General features: G+C 42.7%; 2 protein-coding genes across 2 annotated transcripts; one reads left to right on the top strand and one right to left on the bottom strand.

Annotated features, from left to right (window-relative positions):
* The first annotated feature begins 3828 nt into the window (after positions 1–3828).
* On the top strand, positions 3829–7945 carry LOC124687285 (vesicle-associated protein 1-2-like). Its single transcript, XM_047221079.1, has 8 exons — positions 3829–4015; positions 4146–4216; positions 4933–5014; positions 5108–5223; positions 5408–5569; positions 5662–5703; positions 5982–6059; positions 7498–7945. Exons 1-8 carry the CDS (start codon positions 3946–3948, stop codon positions 7603–7605), a joined length of 729 nt encoding a protein of 242 aa, XP_047077035.1. The 5' UTR covers positions 3829–3945; the 3' UTR covers positions 7606–7945.
* Positions 7946–12172: 4227 nt separating this feature from the next.
* Positions 12173–15537, bottom strand: LOC124687275 (putative glycerol-3-phosphate transporter 1). The gene is made up of 3 exons (XM_047221070.1): positions 15356–15537; positions 13260–14290; positions 12173–13120 (listed from the first exon to the last, which is right to left on the bottom strand). The coding sequence occupies exons 2-3, from the start codon at positions 14191–14193 to the stop codon at positions 12570–12572; spliced, it is 1485 nt and encodes a 494-aa protein (XP_047077026.1). The 5' UTR covers positions 14194–14290; positions 15356–15537; the 3' UTR covers positions 12173–12569.
* Positions 15538–17475: the final 1938 nt, after the last annotated feature.

Below are 17475 nucleotides of genomic sequence, written 5' to 3'. Positions count from 1 at the left end.
CAGAGAAACACCAATAAGCAATAGGGATATGCAAAGTATGCAAAAGATTGAGCTCCCTAAGACGATGCGATCAAGTTACCCAACCGAAAGCCCCTCTTGATAGTGCGGCTATCTATCCTATAATCCGCTCTCCCAACAATCACCTTGAGACCGGTAAAAGGAAAACCTAGCAAGGACATACCTTTGCCTAGCGCATCCCGCTTGATCTTGACGATCATTCTTCAAGCTCCACTCAAGCAGGAATGCCTCACTTGATCATTGTTGTTTCGTGAAGACTCACAAATGCTCCCCCATACACCATGATGGGATAGCTTCATTGATGCACATCTTCACATATCCATCATCACCAAATGGACGACAAGCTTCAAGCATATGATCCTCTTGAGATGCTCGACTTGAACTTGCCCAACTCAACCTTGATGGCGATCACCACTTGATGCCATCCTCTCATGAACTATATGCGATCTCACTTTTGATGCATGCCCATGAAAAGATACCTAACCCATATAGACAACACAAGGGCACATATATGATGAGTTAGTTCATAAAGCATAATTGACAAGGTTTACCATACCACATGACTTCATGTGGCACATTCTTCATGCTTCATGTGTTGACCAAACTTGGGGTTCTCCACTCTTTGTATTGGTCAACCTTGTATATTCTCATGCTATATCATACTATCTTGAGGTGTATATAGAATTCTTCATTTGTTTGCATGCTCTAAATCTTAGTCAACCATAGCTCAAATTATGAGACTATCATGACACTGACTTAGAGCCATAACTTGAATTCTTCACTTGGAATCAAGCACTCAAGATCTTGATCATTCATTGCTTATCACATAAGCTAGAGCATGGCTAATATTGAGTTCCACATAAGAACTCCATCTTCATTTCTTCTTCTTGATCATATCACATATATATCTTCAAATCGATGATCTTGATGCCAGTACACAAGGTATATCTTTATCTTCATGGCATTCATACTTGAATCCAACACATGGGATACAAGTAATACCTATGGAATATTCCTTCATATAAACTCAATGAAAACATTAGTCCATAGGGGTTATCATTACTTACCAAAACCACACATAGGGGCAATATACCCATGCAAGAACGACAACTAGGGATGCAGTGTGTATTTACTTTGAAGAGAAACAAACTTTTTATGAAACAATCTTGCCAAAGGGCTTGTCTCACTACTGATTGCTGGACATCTCAACAACAAGATGGTTATATGACAATCACGGCACATTTTATTGATGGCGATTGGAAATCGCACAAGAAGATTATTAGTTTTTGCATGGTAAAAGGTCATAAGGGAGATGCCATTGGGAAAAACTTAGATCAATGTTTGATGGAGTGGGGCATAGAGAAGGTTATGACAACAACAGTTCATAATGCTAGCTCCAGTGATGGCGATATTAGTTACATGCTGAAGAAGTTGAACAAATCAAAAACTAGCATTGCTGAAGGTAATTATTTGCACATGAGATGTGCTACCCATATAATAAATTTGATTGTTCAAGATGGTCTAAAAGAGTTGGATGATTCAGTGAAGCGTGTGCGTGCTGCTGTTAGGTTTGTAAGAAATGGGACAAATAGGAGAACCAAATTTAAGCAACTAGCTGATTTGGAGAAGGTGGACAGTGAAACATTCTTGAACTTAGATATATGCACTAGATGGAATTCCACATATCTCATGTTGAAAAACTGCCATTGAGTATGAACGAGTATTTACAAGGTATGAGGAAGAAGACCCACACTATGTACTTGATTTAAATAGTGAGAATGGTCCTGGAACTCTGATTGGGAAAATGTTTTATGATCTCACTCTTAGTGTTTCCTCCACACTCCGTGTGACACCTAATTAATTCTTTCATGATATTGGTGAAGTGAATGTGTTGCTGCAAGAATGGGCTGACACTAATGATTCTTTGCGCAAGGCAATGGCGAAGAGAATGCAAGATAAGTATGACAAGTATTGGGGACGTTGGCATGTGAAGGAGGTTGAGAATGAGAATGAGAAAGAAAAGGGAAAGGGGAAAGCAAAGGCGAAGGCGAAGAAAAAGGAAGAGGAGAACATGAACTTGCTTATCTTTGTTGCTTCCGCTCTTGATCCAAGATTCAAGTTCTCAAATTACACAAAGTTAGTAATTGGCGAGATGTTTGGTGAGGTGAATGGACCAAAAGTTTGGGAGGCAGTGAATGCTTGTTTAAAAGCTTTGTTTGAAGAGTACAAAGCTATCTATGCTCCAAGTGTTGCAACTAATGTAGGTGACTCTCAGTGTCATGAACATCAAAAAAGAGAAGGAAGAAGGATGCAATCTCGGATCGCTAAGAAGTTAAGAGTTGATGTAATACCTTATGGAAGAGAATGAAGAGGACAACATCAAGTTTGATATTCTAGCATGGTGGAAGTTAAATGCATCTAGATTTCAATATTAGCAAGATTGTCTCATGATGTCTTAGCAATCCCGGTATCAACGGTTGCATCAGAATCGACATTTAGCACAGGTGGACGTGTTCTAGATGATTTTAGGACCTCGCTTACTCCATTCATGGTTCAAGTTCTTGTTTGTGCCAAGTCGCAGGCATCACAAGCTCGCAATACCTGTTCAGCTTAAACTTGGTGAGTTCCCTGTCCATAGTTAATATTTTTGCTCATGTACTCATGTTGTATACAACTCAGGGTGCACACTATCAGTTTGTCATTTCCTAATGTTTTGCACACCTCTCGATATTTTCATAGTGAAGGAATGCTTCATGGTGCTTGGTAAATGGAAGAAAGATGGTTGCATGGTGCTTTCTCGCCGCTGGTTTGTTGGACATGCTTGCTGAATGCTGACTGTTGATGCTAGTAGCCTCATGCTACTATTCCATTTGCTACTGCTTGCGATTGTTGGTGGTGTTGCTACTGTCAACTTGTAAAGTGTCAACTATGAGCTGCCTCAGTGGATTGTATATATATGCGTATGCGTCTGTCACGTGTCAAGTGTCAAGCTTTTTTCAGTTACATATATATATTCTAATTCTATGTATGCGTCACTCAAGTCTCAACTGTCAATTGTCAAGTGTGTTAACTATAGTCAATATATGCTGTCAGATTTTACTATTCCTTGCAAGTTGCAGTGTGTTGCAAAAGTTCTTATTTTGGGTCATTTTGCTATCAATTATTTTAGATCTGTGTTTGAAAATGTTGATGCACCTGCCTCATGCCTTAGGTTATTCTCCTATTCGGTTTATACCGAAAACCGAACCGAATGCATCGGTTAACAGTATTGCCGGTTTGCTGAATTTTAGATGCTAATTCGGTTGTCAGTTCTGGAAACCAATTTGTTTAAACATCGAAAATACCGAACGGAAATTTCGGTTTAAACCGAACGCCCACCCTGACCTAGGAGTTGCTCTAAACCGGCTGTAGTTTCTGCCGTTTGAGGGCATGAGCAATGGAGGCAGTTGTCCAACTAGGTTTGGATAAAACTTTTGACATATGCATCCATGTTGTGGTCCCATTAATATGTCTTTCTCTCAAAAGCTGATTTGGTTTTTCTCTTTCTCTCTCACATTTCCACTCAGTTTTCACTTTATGGCTGAAGAGGTTGCCTCCTGATGAAGAGGCTGCCTCCTTATCCGAACCTAATTTGGACCACCCGAACCAAGATAAAGCTGTGACGCAACACCCATAGGGCTATGCATTGGCCATGTCCTGAGAAACATCTTTTTTCCATGTAATATTGGTGTGTAAGAGAGAGTATCAAAGGTGCTTTGGCTAGTTTGGCCGCACGCAATTACGAAGACAAGCTGGAAGAGAAACGAGAGCCAAAACAGTATTTCTCTTCCTTATTTCCACGTTTCTTCTTTTTTTCTCGCCCCTCCACCACCTCTCGTCTTCGCACCCATCGCCCGAGATCTCCCCTTTGCCTCTCCCACTCCGTCAATGGCCTCCCCCGGACCAGCTCCCGCCGGCGAGCTCCTCCGCATCGATCCCATCGAGCTGCGCTTCCCCTGTATGTCCCCTTACCGCACCTCCCGTTATCCCCCCCTCCCTTCGCGAAAAAGATCTCTACTTTTTGGTTCTCCTTCTACCCGCGTGGATTGATTGGTCCGTAATCTTGGTCTGTTGTTTTTGTTGACCAGTTGAGTTGAAGAAGCAGATCTCGTGCTCCATGCAGCTGTCGAATCTCAGCGACGACTACATCGCCTTCAAGGTTCGTCTGTCCTCTCTAGAAATCTCTGGCTGATTTTTTGGTCCGTACGGAATCATCTGGAACCTAGAACTGGAGCAGTTCTAGGGGCGCCTTCATGCGTTGTACGTTTCGATGTGGTATATCATGCATCTATATGCCACAGGTGTTACTCATCGAAATTTTGATTCCGTGATACGAGGATTTGACTTGATAGTGATTGAAAAATGTGATCTAGATGCTCCATGTCGCCATGCCTAATAACTGAATGTTTATGTGCCTGTTGGAATTTGAAATCTTATTTGTGTTCGCTGGTTTATCTAGCTTAGACAAGTTTTGAACTGTTTCTTTATGTGCGGCTGTGTTCCCATATGGTTTGATGTACAATTCTCTGTTACTTGATTGTCTAAACTCTAGAACTGATGGCATGCACCTTGGAGGGGATTGTGCTGTGGGCATATGGTACTATACCAACTAGTGCATCCTAATCATCATTTGTATGAAATGGTTAATTTCTGTCAACATGCGACCACTGCTGTAACTCTTGGGATAGTTTTATTCGAAATTGCACTTTTCTTAACTAAGTTATTTCGTTGTTTTACTTGCCATTCGATCGGTTAAAAGTGAAACCATCTGGTGTGTAATTGCCTCAAGATACTGAAATCACTATATTGACCAGAGATCTGGATTCAAAGATGTTGTTTTGTGATTTATATTTCCTGTTCTCTTTGTTGTTTCAGGTTAAAACTACGAGCCCAAAGAAGTACTCGGTGCGGCCCAATACAGGGGTTGTGTTGCCACGATCAACCTGCGATGTTGTTGGTTTGTGACTTCTAGACTTTGCTCTACTGGTTTTCTTGATAGGATCAACTCATCCACTTTTTGTGACATGTGTGTGTATCTGTATTGTTGCAGTGACAATGCAAGCACAGCGGGAGAACCCGCCTGACATGCAGTGCAAAGATAAGTTCCTAGTCCAGAGTGTCATCGCGCCCTCTGGCATAAATGTCAAGGATGTCACGGGAGAGATGGTAATGTTTCTCTCTTAATATGTTTCTTTATGAATCAAATGAGGCATAACATATGTGAGTCAAGCCATCAGTTGATGGATTAATTATGGAGCTGAAAATTCTATGTTTCAGTACTTTTTCTCAATTAACTTTGGTGGTACACCTTCATTGAATTGTTTGATTGTGGTGTTTGATGGCTTGGCAGTTTACAAAAGAATCTGGGAATAAGGTTGAAGAGGTGAAATTGCGAGTCACCTATGTCTCTCCTCCACAGCCACCATCTCCGGTTCCTGAAGAATCTGAAGAAGGTTCCCCGTCTAGGGGTGAATCAGAAAATGGAGATGGTCCTGCTGGGGGATTCACTAGAGTGAGTTTCATGCTTGTGGAACTTACACCCATAATTTTAGCAGTTTTTCTCTCACTGACAGGGGAATTTACTTGAATCTGTAATCATTGCAGGCACTGCGAGAGCGCATTGAGCCTCAAGAAAAATCTTTAGAGGTCAGCTACTATCATTCTCTGTACGATGTGACTTCATAATAAGCTCATCGGTGATTTGGTTAGGTCATAGTTTTCTTTATCTACCTAAAAAAGTTGCCTTCTATGGTATATTTTTACCTGATAACTGGCATCTTGTATTATGACGAAGTGTCGTGCTATTTTGTTGCCTCTTCCTGTGGTTTAGCTCTTCTTTATTTCTTTTTTCTTTTTGGGTAATGGCAATGCTATTCAATATCTAGTGGTATACAATATCTTATGTTCTCAAGTTTTTTCTTCAGGCTGGAGCTTTGATCTCCAAGTTGACCGAAGAAAAGAACTCTGCAATTCAACAGAACCATAAAATTAGACAGGAACTTGTGAGTACAGTATCACTTATTATCTTTGTAGCTAATTGTATTCTGGCTATGTAGTGAAAGTATTATTGTATTGTGACACTGGCCACCTACTAGATGCTACCATTTTGGGGTGTCAAATACATTACAGGAAAAGGAAATCCAAATATCTACCATAATATGAAATTGAATAGTATAAATTAAATTGGTGTAAAAAGAGAGATACAATTTGAAATTTTCTGTGAATGTTTTAGTTTTCTTTCTTCTGTGTACTATTTTATGTTGTAAAACAATTCTACTTTTTTTTTTGTTTTGTTTATGAATGATTGAACATTTTGACTTGAGGACTGAACTAACAGAGTTATTACTACAAAATATAAAGCAGCAATATGGCACTTTCATGAAGCCCAAAAGTCACACGTTGTGCTTTCTACATTAAGGAACATTTGTAGTAGTGGATGTACTCGTATACATTTTTATATTCATATTAGTGAATACAAAAACTCCAAAGTAGAAACTGCAAATAAAAGGAAACGTTCCACATTATCAAATTGTTTTAAGTTGTTATTCCCATGCTAAAGCTGGAAAGATGAAAAAAACTTCTAGAACACAATTTTGTAAGAAAATTACATTTAGGGAATCTGCATAATGAACAGTTGTTTGTTCTGTATTTTGTTTTGCTACCTCAGCATGTGATAGTAGTTACGTTGTACAATGGTCGGTTCCTTCTCAATTTATGTTTTCTATTATGAAGATTAAAATCATATTCAAATTTCTTCCAGACACTCGAACTTCATGTGCTGCTTTATCTATTGTTTAATAATTATTTGTTCTGCATTTCAATCTGAAACTGGATCCTGTCTTTGTTATTTAGATTAATATTGTATACAGATTTGTAATTTTGGCAATTTTGGTATTTGTTGTCCTTGATCTTTTAAGACATGGCTGCGCTGAGAGCCACCCAAAGCCTCACTAGTACTTCTTTGAAACCACCATTGATGTCCATATTAAAGATCACTATAAGTACTTTCAACCCTGAAAATCCGTGTTAGTGATGATGAACTGAGTCGATGAAAATGCATGGAACTTGAACTAACCACTGCCTAGAAAGCTGAGAGACACACGGCTTTTAGAGCAATCTTATAACATGAATATGAATTCATGAACTCGTGTTGTAACTCTTGGCAGTAAAAATAGCTTCGCCCAACGAAGAAGTTATGGCATTTTAGATCTCTGCATGGTAATATGAATGATTCTTTGAGAACTTGAGCATGGCAAATAAAGGAAATAGTGATGCATTGATTAATCCAATAGACAACGAGATGAACCTCATGTTGTCAGACTGTATAATTGTATACAGTGAAGCCTACCTAAAATATAGGCATCATATACGTACTATTATGGCACTTAAGCTTAAGAAATGATTCTTATTTGCTGACTTTACCTTTTGTTCACATGGCAGGATATGATGAGACGGGAGGTCAGCAAGAGGCGTGGAGGGTTTTCCTTTGTAATTGTCATAATTGTAGCTTTGATCGGGATCTTCCTGGGCTATATGATGAAGTCATAATTCTTTCAGTCCGTATGACTTGGCCTTATCGAGGGGAACTGGACTCAGTTCATGCTAGTCATGTTTGGGAACTTGAAAAGATGATTGGAAATCAAATGTCTTCCACAAGTTCTCCTTTCTGTTTTGTCAATATAGGAGTGCATGTGTGAAATGTTAAGCTAGTTTAAGCTTCTTTTGTTGTTAATTTCATTGGTGGGTTGTGCGCTATGCTGACGCCTTAACTTGGAATATGCATTAATTGTTTTTGTTCACAGTTCACATTGTAGCTGTGAAATTGTTGGTCTATAGTTGAATGTGTGTGTGCCATTTGGAAAGATTAATATGATTTGTCTCACAGTAATGTGCTGTTCCAGTCCGTGGAAGATCTAGTCATTATTTTCCCTAGTACATGGTAATATTTTGACTGTCCAAGTGGTTGTAGACTAATAATTAATCTACCCAGGCTCAAAATATACTCTGAACTGGTTTTCGACTGGTTTCCTGATAATAAACTGGTCAAACTTTGTACTTCTGCTTTACTAATGAAAATGGGAAGTCTTTTTGCCTTGTTAAAAAAAACTCTGAACCAAGCAAGTGTGTGGAGGGTGGCTCGGCTGTGGGAAAACACAGTTTGACTTGAATCTTAGTTCATTCTTTTTTTGCACTAAAGTGGAAGTGGAGATTTGCTTTATGGAAGGAAATGAACTCTTCTACTAACCGGTTTGAATCTGTTTCCACCGATTTCAGTTTTGCACACCCCTGGGTATATGTATTGTTTCAAAGGCTTTGAACAGACTTGTACCTCTTTAGCTTGGCTGTCACTAAGACACTAAAGCTATTGAAGTAACAAGGGATCCTGCAACATGTGTTCAATTCATACGGATTTTCAGTACAGTGTCAAGTGGGATCGTGCCAAAAGTCACTTGCATCTATATTATACACTATGTTCATATGTCGTCATGAAAATAACCAGGACATCAAAAGGATAACTGCAAGTTCTTTTCCTGCTCCAAAGGGAGATCCCATCTTTGCGGACCTTTTCCTAGTACTCACCAAGATTATTCATCATGACCGTGATATGCAGCAAACTCGGTCAGTCTGGCCATAGCCATACTGCCCATATACAATCTTCAACGTGCATACAGAACAATGCCACATCGATCTATCCATCTTCTACGCCTAACTAAGTAAGCACCATCAATCGATCAATTCAAATTATTACCAAGATAAGATTGTATATAAACTGGGCGGCCCTCGGTATGCACGTGGAAGTATATCTGCGTATAGCGACGCAATGACGAGTGTATGGTAAACTCAAGATCCGAAGACTTCTGAGATTTCTTAGGCGCGAAGGGGCAGTATAGTTGACATATCTGCTTAATTAGCTTCTGCACGTACAGTTTTCAGGCCTTCAAATAATAGCCGACCAACCCGTCCTACTCCTAGCTCACGAACAAGAATCTCGAGCTGCTAATACGATGGTGCGGGCGTTGAACCTCGGCGCGGTCAGAGGCTTCCCCGCCGGCACCGTCGCAGGTCTCTTTTTCTTGTTCGTGGCAGCGGTGGCGATCGTAGCCATCGCCGTGTTTGGCTGCGCTGACGGCGGCGGCGACGAGATGCCTAAGCGTCGCCGCAGCCACGGAGACGGAGGCAGTGGTGATGCAGGAGGTTACACCGGCTTCAATGGTGGAGCAGGAATCAGAGGCGCTGGAGGTCGACGGGGAGGTGTAGGCGGAGGCGGAGGCTTTGGCGGTCGAGGCGCTTGAGGGAGCGCCCTTATGCAGCCATGCAGGGAAGGAGTTCTTGTGTCTTCTTGACATGGAATTATGTTATATATATGGCCCGTTGTGTATGTATCCGTCTGTAAATTTGTAAGTTGTAGTACTAGCTAGTCCAGTTGTATGCACCAAGCAGAAGCAGCGACTCTCATTACCGCATATGTATATACTACTACTACTACACTAGTCATCGTCTAGTTCTCGGGTAAATCCGCATACAAAGTTACAAACTATGCCCAAGTTTAGAAAGAGTTGGTGCTGGTGGATCTGCAACCAGCACTGCCCATCACCATTTCAACTGGCAATCAATTCAGGATTCGCGCGTATTGCCCACAGCGGCAACAGTTTGCCACCGTTTGGACGAGGACTGTTAACAAGATATGGAGGGAGCTGAAACTGGAGGAGTGGCATACTGGCATCTGACTGACATGGGCTGGACACGAAGGCGGTGATCGAAGCAGAGCTGCAACGATAAACAAGCACCAAGCTGCTGTGTACTTCTCTCCTCTGGAACTGGTGGACAACGAAGAACAAGGTAAACGCTGAGAGGAATCCTTTTACAATACGAAACAATAGGTTGGTCAGTAGTTAATTTTCTATAATTACTAAGTTTTTTCTTAAAAAAATAAAATAACGAGTCATACACTAAGCATAGCAATTATATTAAATGATTTATCAATTTACATAAAATCTTATAGAAAGAGGTAGAATTTCTTCTTTTTTTCAGGGTTTTTTATTTCAAGGATTTCGGGAAAAAAGTCTCTTGTTATTTTTTATTCTATCACTGGACAGAATGCAAAGATAAGATTAGTTATTCTTGTCTACGAATATCATGACCAGGTTGTCATGCTGATTAGAAGGTCAGCCGGTGAATTCCAGGACTTCTTCCGTCAGGATGTCCTAGTCCTATAACCCAGAAATGGCAATCGCTCAACCGTGGCCCGTGGGGGATGAGCAACATCGTTGTTGAAACAGATACCCAAATGCTGGTTCCAGCTATATGGTTCAACAGATACCTCAATTATTATCTCCTATCAAATCTGTAAACAGATGAACAGATAAATGCGCACCATTGTTTCCCCTTGGAACAACACTTTCCTGAAAACTCAACTCTTTTTTCTTTTGAACAGAAAGATTGATTTATTATATAAGCACATTTTACAGAAAGTAGCTTAAAAGGGTCCACGCAACACACAGCGAGGATGTCCCTAGATGGGCACTGTCCTGTACGAGAACAAAGACATCTGATCACCAAGGACCTAGTCTGTATTTTAGTAGCTATAATCTAGCCTGATGATGTGCTTTGACATTTGAAGTCCTGTGAAGATGAGCAATCCTGTTGACGTGGAAGGAGCTGCTTGCCTGAATCTTGCAAGATGTGGCCATATCAACCGGTGACCTGGAGCCTCGGTGATGTTGCGAGCAGCGGCAGCTGACGCCAAGACAGAGCTATTAGTGTAGTACCGAGGTTCTCTGAGTTGAAGAACTTCTGCTAGCTTGGTGGCCAACTCAAGACCATAAGCTTCAGCTTGCAAAGGTGAGAGCGCTGGAGGCGACATAGCCGAAATATATATCTTCTTGCAGTGCTGATTGTGCTCCATTTGTACGAAGATACCAATTCCTGCCGAAGCCGAGTCATTGTTTTGCTCCAGTTTCTACGCTGCATCACAGAAATGGCGCCGCCTTGGGGACCTGAGGGAAGTTGGAACATGGTTCCAGATTGATGGAGCTGTGGCGACCTGACTACTCTATTACGATCATGATCGTCATGTGGGGTTCGGTCTTCAAGCTTAGAGCCCTGCATAATGACATTTGAGACAACAAAAACTTGGGTAGGCTGTGAGTGCTTCCTATTAAAGAGATAGTCATTCCTTGCTTTCCACAAACACCAAAGGGAAGTGTACAGGCTAGTAAGATCTATTTGGGGATGGCCCAAAGAGAGCAAGGCCTGTATCAATTGAGGAATAGTATGGTGTAATGCAGCAAGAGCTTCAGTTTGAATGTACCAAGGATGACAATACCAAGCAGCTTTAGAAAATGGGTAGAGAAAGAATAGATGCATTTCATCTTCTACACAGCCATGCCTAGCACAGTTTGGTTTAATATCCTTGGAGAATCTACTTGCACATTTACCTGTAGGGATTGACTTGTGAAGGAGTCTCCACGCAAAAGTTTGTACTCGTGGCGCCATGGAAATAACCTGCCAAAGTGCCAAACCTGATTGAGAAGTGATACTATCTGTGGATAGGCTGTTCATTTGCAGGAAAAGTGAGATTGTTGAAACAGTGTTTGTAGGCACTCTTGGATGTAATTCACCTGTAGGGGTTAGTTTCCGCACCAAAGTGTCTTACCCATCTGAATTTTCAATGGGGATTTGGAGAATGGCATTGGCAGTATGGGGGGCAAACAGAGAAAGTACTAAGTCTACATTGCATGCCTTTTGATTTGGGAGCCAAAGATCCTTAATAGCAGCAGGATAAACAAAATGCAGAGGTTGAATAATAAGATTATCATAAATGGAAACCTCAACTCTTAAATTTACCAATCTTCTCAACAAGATATATATGTATTTACACATACAAAACAGGACCAAGCATGGCCAGCAAATAGACTCAGGTCTCAACTTTTCTTGTATATATAAAAGGACGATGACCCCTTCTATCTACGCTAATTGGACAATTACATAGTACAATCTTAAATTAAATATGCAGTCATACAAGCAAATACAGCCTCAGCCTTATTGCCCAATTTGTATGATACATCTGTATTTACACATACAAAACGGGACCAAGCATGGCCAGCAAATAGACTCAGGTCTCATCTTTTCTTGTATATATAAAGGGACGATGTCCCCTTCTATCTAAACTAATTGGACAATTACATAGTACAGTCTTAAATATGTAGTCATACAAGCAAACACAGGCCCAGCCTTATTGCCCAATTTGTATTTACAAGGCGTCTAAAAAGAACCTATATGTGGGCCCAGATACTTTGAGGTGTTTTACCTATCTTGTAATCTGAAGGAAAAAATCTGAACATACTTTCTCTATCCTCTGCTACACATTCCTTCCTGGGGCTTGTGTGGAGCAACCCCATCCATTTGCTTATTTCAAAATCATCATGGACGATCGAGAAGGCGATGGAACTACAAAAAATGTTTCCAATGCACAGACCTTATCTTGAGCATGAGCAGATTATACTGGAGGCTTACACTTCATCTGAGCAGGTAACTACGCACTTGCTCACACTGGAGGAGAGCTTTCCTTTTAGCTCAGCACATACAAGATGTGTCAAGAGGAGCCCAGCAAGAAGAGCGGCTGCCATCAACATTGTGAACACAGCGCTCCAGCTCTCTGTTGAGATGTATCCTGTCAGCAATGGCCCGATCGCAGCGCCAACTGACCCTGTCCCATCAATGATTGCTGTCACGGTGGCCAGTGCCCGAGAATTACCATTCAACGAGCTGTGAGTGCCAAGGTCAGCTGACACTGCGGTTGTGATCAGGGCATAAGGGCCATTGACAAACATGCCGGTGATGAACATGAGGCAAATGTTCCACGTCATGGACATGCTTCCATATGTGCGGTACAAGAAGAGGGCAGGTATCGCACAATACATGAAGCTTGCAGCAGTGATTGCTCGTGCATTTAGGCGATCGGAGATGTGACCGGCAAGGACTCCTCCCAACACACCTCCAACGTCGAAGATTGTTGACAAGCTGCCAGCCATCGCATCGGAGAGGTACTCATTGCCAATAGCTGAAACAAGTGAATGCCTATTAGGAATGAACATTTGATGCACGGTTCGGTTATAACAAAAAAAGGAGGATCTCAATTTCTGCCGAAGCATCAAAGGAAACAATGTCAATAGACATGAAAGATGAATAAAAAGACTTACGTGTATGGCTGATGTAGAATGGTAGCCAATACAGGAAGGTGTACGCAACCAACTTGGAGAAGAAGAGGCAGAGAGCAAAAGGTGCAACTCCAGGAATCCTCCATGCTTCTAAAAATCCTATTGCCTTATGTTTCACTTCTTGGCCCGGTTCCAAAAGAGGCTCCTTGGCAGTATCCTTGTCTGAGTTTATCTCCCCATCATCAATCTCTATCTCCATTACCTCAGGACTAACTGGCAAGAAAAAGAAGACCACCAACCCAACAAGAGCCATGATAAAGCTGGGGATGGCAAATGACCAACCCCATCCATACTTAAGCAGAGCTGCAGCAAGCAGTGAACCAGATATGTTTCCAATAGAAGTATGTGCATTCCATATACCCATAATCAATCCTCTCTTGCTCTTCCCGAACCAGTTGCCAACAACTGCAACAACCGAAGGCCACCCAGATGATTGAAATAAGCCAGAAATCATCTGAAAGACCAGGAAGTAGTAAAAGCTATGAATATTTAGCCAATATCCAGCACCAAAGAGGGCAGTGAATATGGCAGTCCCAATCATGCCAATTGTCAGAACGATCCTTAAGTCCATGCGGTCACCAAGATGCCCAGCAAAGAACATCCCAAGAGAATACACCGCAAGGAATGCCACATCTATCTCACCAAGCAAAGCGGAACCATCAGAGGTGTTAAATGGGTACCAGCCGACGTTGAGAGTGTTGCGTGTGTGCAATCTTCCCCACGCAGATCCCGCCCTTGTCTGGGGATCGAGCTCACTCTTGACAATGCTTGTTATCTTCCGAGTCATATGGAAGCAAGTGTATGCCAAGAATGTAAGGACCAAGACGAGCGTCTGGTAATTTCTTAATGCCTTGGCACCTCTGAATAACCGAAGGCCAGGCGGTTTCCTGCTCGTTGTCTCATGAGGCTGAGCCATGAGATGACAGGACTGTCGGTAGTGTTTAAACTGCAGCTAGTGCCAGAGGCCAGAGCAGAGGCACACTTGCGGATACAATACAAGAATGAATCACCACCTGAAAGCATCAAAGGAGGATGTAAGACAATGGGCAAATGGAGTCTACTGAATTTTTGTAAGCTTGATAATTGAGGCCATGCATACATACATCTCTTAATAGTTAGTAACATTCATAATCAATTGTGCTTCAGAACAAAACTTTAAACCATTAATCCATATGCAACTGGGTTTGTTACCACGCAAATATGGGGAAATTTGATTCACCCAATGATCCAACTCATTTTATGGAACATTAAACCCACTAATCTTAGTGCAAATTTGGGCAATTTTGTTGGCACCCACCCAAACATGGGCAAGTTTGACGCATCTAATGATTCAAAGCATTTTGGGCAACGAATTGATCCACCTATTGGCTAGCCCCAGCTTAATGATGGCAAGTACTACAGGACATCCAGTAGATCACTGAAAGCAGACAGAGTTGTTGCTCTTGTTCCGCATAATAACCAAGATCATGCCATGTGTGAGTTTGAGCATGCACATGGCACACAATTCTTATCTCCAGCATCACAAATCAAAGCGAATTTCCACCAAGTAAAAATAAATATTTATTCACCCCTAGCCCTATTATTATCTAGTGCAAATGCGTGGCCACCATTCGACTTTAGAGTTTATTAAGCAAGGTAGGTACAGCTATAGAGATTCCCAAGTAGATGCAGGTAAAAAGCTAGCCTGACATCAACCTCCCTGAATAAAAGATTCAGAGTCTCCATCACAGTAACTAAACTATTCAATATTCCAAATCCAAAAGTTAGCACTATTCGAACTATCCATCCACGGCTACAAAGGCAGTATAACAAGGCACCTAATAAACCTCCTCAAATTAAGAAAAACAATAGGAGAGATTACCCTCCCTCTCTCCCCCATGAAACCTCGGACCAAATCCTCCCCCAACTCCCAGCCCTCTGCGCTGCGCCCAATCCAATCGAAACCTCCCAAAAAAACACAAGGCCAAACTAACAACCAAACGATCCGAGAGAAAACAGAGCTTACGGATTGGCCAAACTAAACAGGATCAGCAGGAAGACGGAGATGAAGAAACAGGGATTCGCGACGAAAAACGCACCTCTGCGGTGGCGCGAGAGTCCTCCGCCGACTTCCGGCGAGCCGCGGCAGGTTTGATTGGGGTTTAGCAGGAAATGCGCACGCGCAGGAGATGGCCGGGAAGGAAGGAAGGAAGAAGGAAGAAGGAAGGCGTTTCTTTCCCCTTGGAGCCTGGCTGCGTTTCCTGTTCTTTTCTCGGGAGTTTTGGGTGGTTCGTGTGGAGTCCGAGCGAGCAGGCTCGCTCGCATTTATTCAGATGGCAAGCCAAAGTTTCTAGGGTTATTTACGGTTTTGCCCTCGGACCATAATACCCTTTTCTTTGGTGTTTCTTTCTTTTTGTTGATTGATGAGTAGTAGTAACAGGCACCACGAGGTTCCAATCAGAAAAGGAACTCCTTTTTTTGTTGTTTGTTGTGGGTGCTCATCAAGGAATTCCTCCTATTTTAGTTGGAGCACGTTTATGTACTATAGTACTCGATCAATCTCACTGAATCTTTGGTGGTGTATTATACAAGTCCTTGAGCCACAGCGCGTGGTCTCGTTGAGTTGACCCGCAATTCTTTAGCTCGAGGGAATCACACAAGAATGAAATCAAAATCCCCAACGATCTTGTTTAGCACGAGGCAATTGATATATAGAGATGATGAAATCCAAAACTAGGTTTGTGCATCTTCTTAATGTGCACTGCATGTGTTCATTCTACTGACGATGCCTTCAGAAGCTAGGATTTCGATTAGCACCCTACTTGCTTGTGTTAAACTCTTATCGAAACCGATCAGGAAGGTTGGATTTTCTTTTTTGAGATGAGGAAGGTTGGATATGAATACTCATACTCCAATACTTTTCTTCTGATGGTGAAGAAAGGTACGGCTCCAACTTCCAACTATCACACAGACACACACACAGAAAGGACGGTTGCAATTTCCTGTAGCGCACTTTTGACTTCAGATTAGAAACGTTTCGAAAAATCTTTTTGAAAGGATACGTGGCACACACGGTCTATCTCTAATCGTCTCATGATACATGTGATGCAGCTTGCCCGTCTTCTGGGATGCATTTTCTGCTCCAAAATTGCAAGGAAAACAATGCAGTTATGGGCAAGGAGGGTAGCTGCTGTAATTAGTGGGCCAGAAGGAGGGCAAAGCGAGAATTAGTGGGCAGTCTGCTACGCATAGCCAGGCGGGCGATGGCGGCGTAGCTCTCCGAATATTCCATTCCCGCCAAGGGAATTATACCATCACGAGGGTCGGTCTACGTGGTGAGGGTGGCGTGCGGTCCGGAATTTCCTGCCTTGGCGCGCCGCGTCACGCGTGGGCCATATGCCCGCTTCGGCTGCACCGGGGGCCACACGGCCGCCCTCCTCCAACCGTTTCGCCTCGCCTGGGCGGCTCCCAAATCGCAGAAATTGATCCCGACTTCGGACGCCGACGGCCACAACCCACAAGGACGGACGGACTATTGGTTGTCGACTCTTCGCACGTATCCCTCTCATCCCTAAACTTCTGTTCCTATGATAAGTACCTTCGTAGATGCACCGGGGTGGAGCTTTTTCATACACACTGGATGACTTGAGTGACCATGCATGATGGTTTCGTAGAGCATCTCCATCGTGCGGTCTCAATAGCGCCTTATAAATCTATAGGGGTCAAGCGTTCATAAGTTGCCGGATGTTTTTGAGCATAATAGAAGTAGTTGGTACCGTCCCCGTCCCCTACGGATAGGGCGCATCAGCGCTCCTCGCCAAGTTGAACCTCAAGAGACGTCGCAAGGTCATCGAGGCCAACCAGGCCGCCGCGGCGCAGGTCAGCCTCAACCTCGGAGGCACGCATGCCGAAGGCTGCTACTATGTTGCCACCGGACGCAATCAAGGGAGCACCACCATCGGCTTTTTGAGGAATGTGCCCCGTCGTCGCCGGCGTTCTTCAATGAGTCATCGCCGCTCTCGTAGATGTGTTTCGACTCCCCTGATATAGGTGAGAGAAAGGTGACTGCCAATGCCTGCGCCACCTTCTCTCCCATCACGGCATCACAACATGAGGGCTTCCACCTATTCATCAACGCCGGCTTTACCATAGTTGAGAGTTGACTGCTTTTCCCGGGGATCTAGGAGTGGCTGCGGAGCCTCTGCGGCGGTGATGGAAG

This window comes from Lolium rigidum, chromosome 1, assembly GCF_022539505.1.
Source record: "Lolium rigidum isolate FL_2022 chromosome 1, APGP_CSIRO_Lrig_0.1, whole genome shotgun sequence".
Classification (NCBI taxonomy): domain Eukaryota; kingdom Viridiplantae; phylum Streptophyta; class Magnoliopsida; order Poales; family Poaceae; genus Lolium; species Lolium rigidum.
This window is presented reverse-complemented; position numbering and strand designations above follow the sequence as displayed.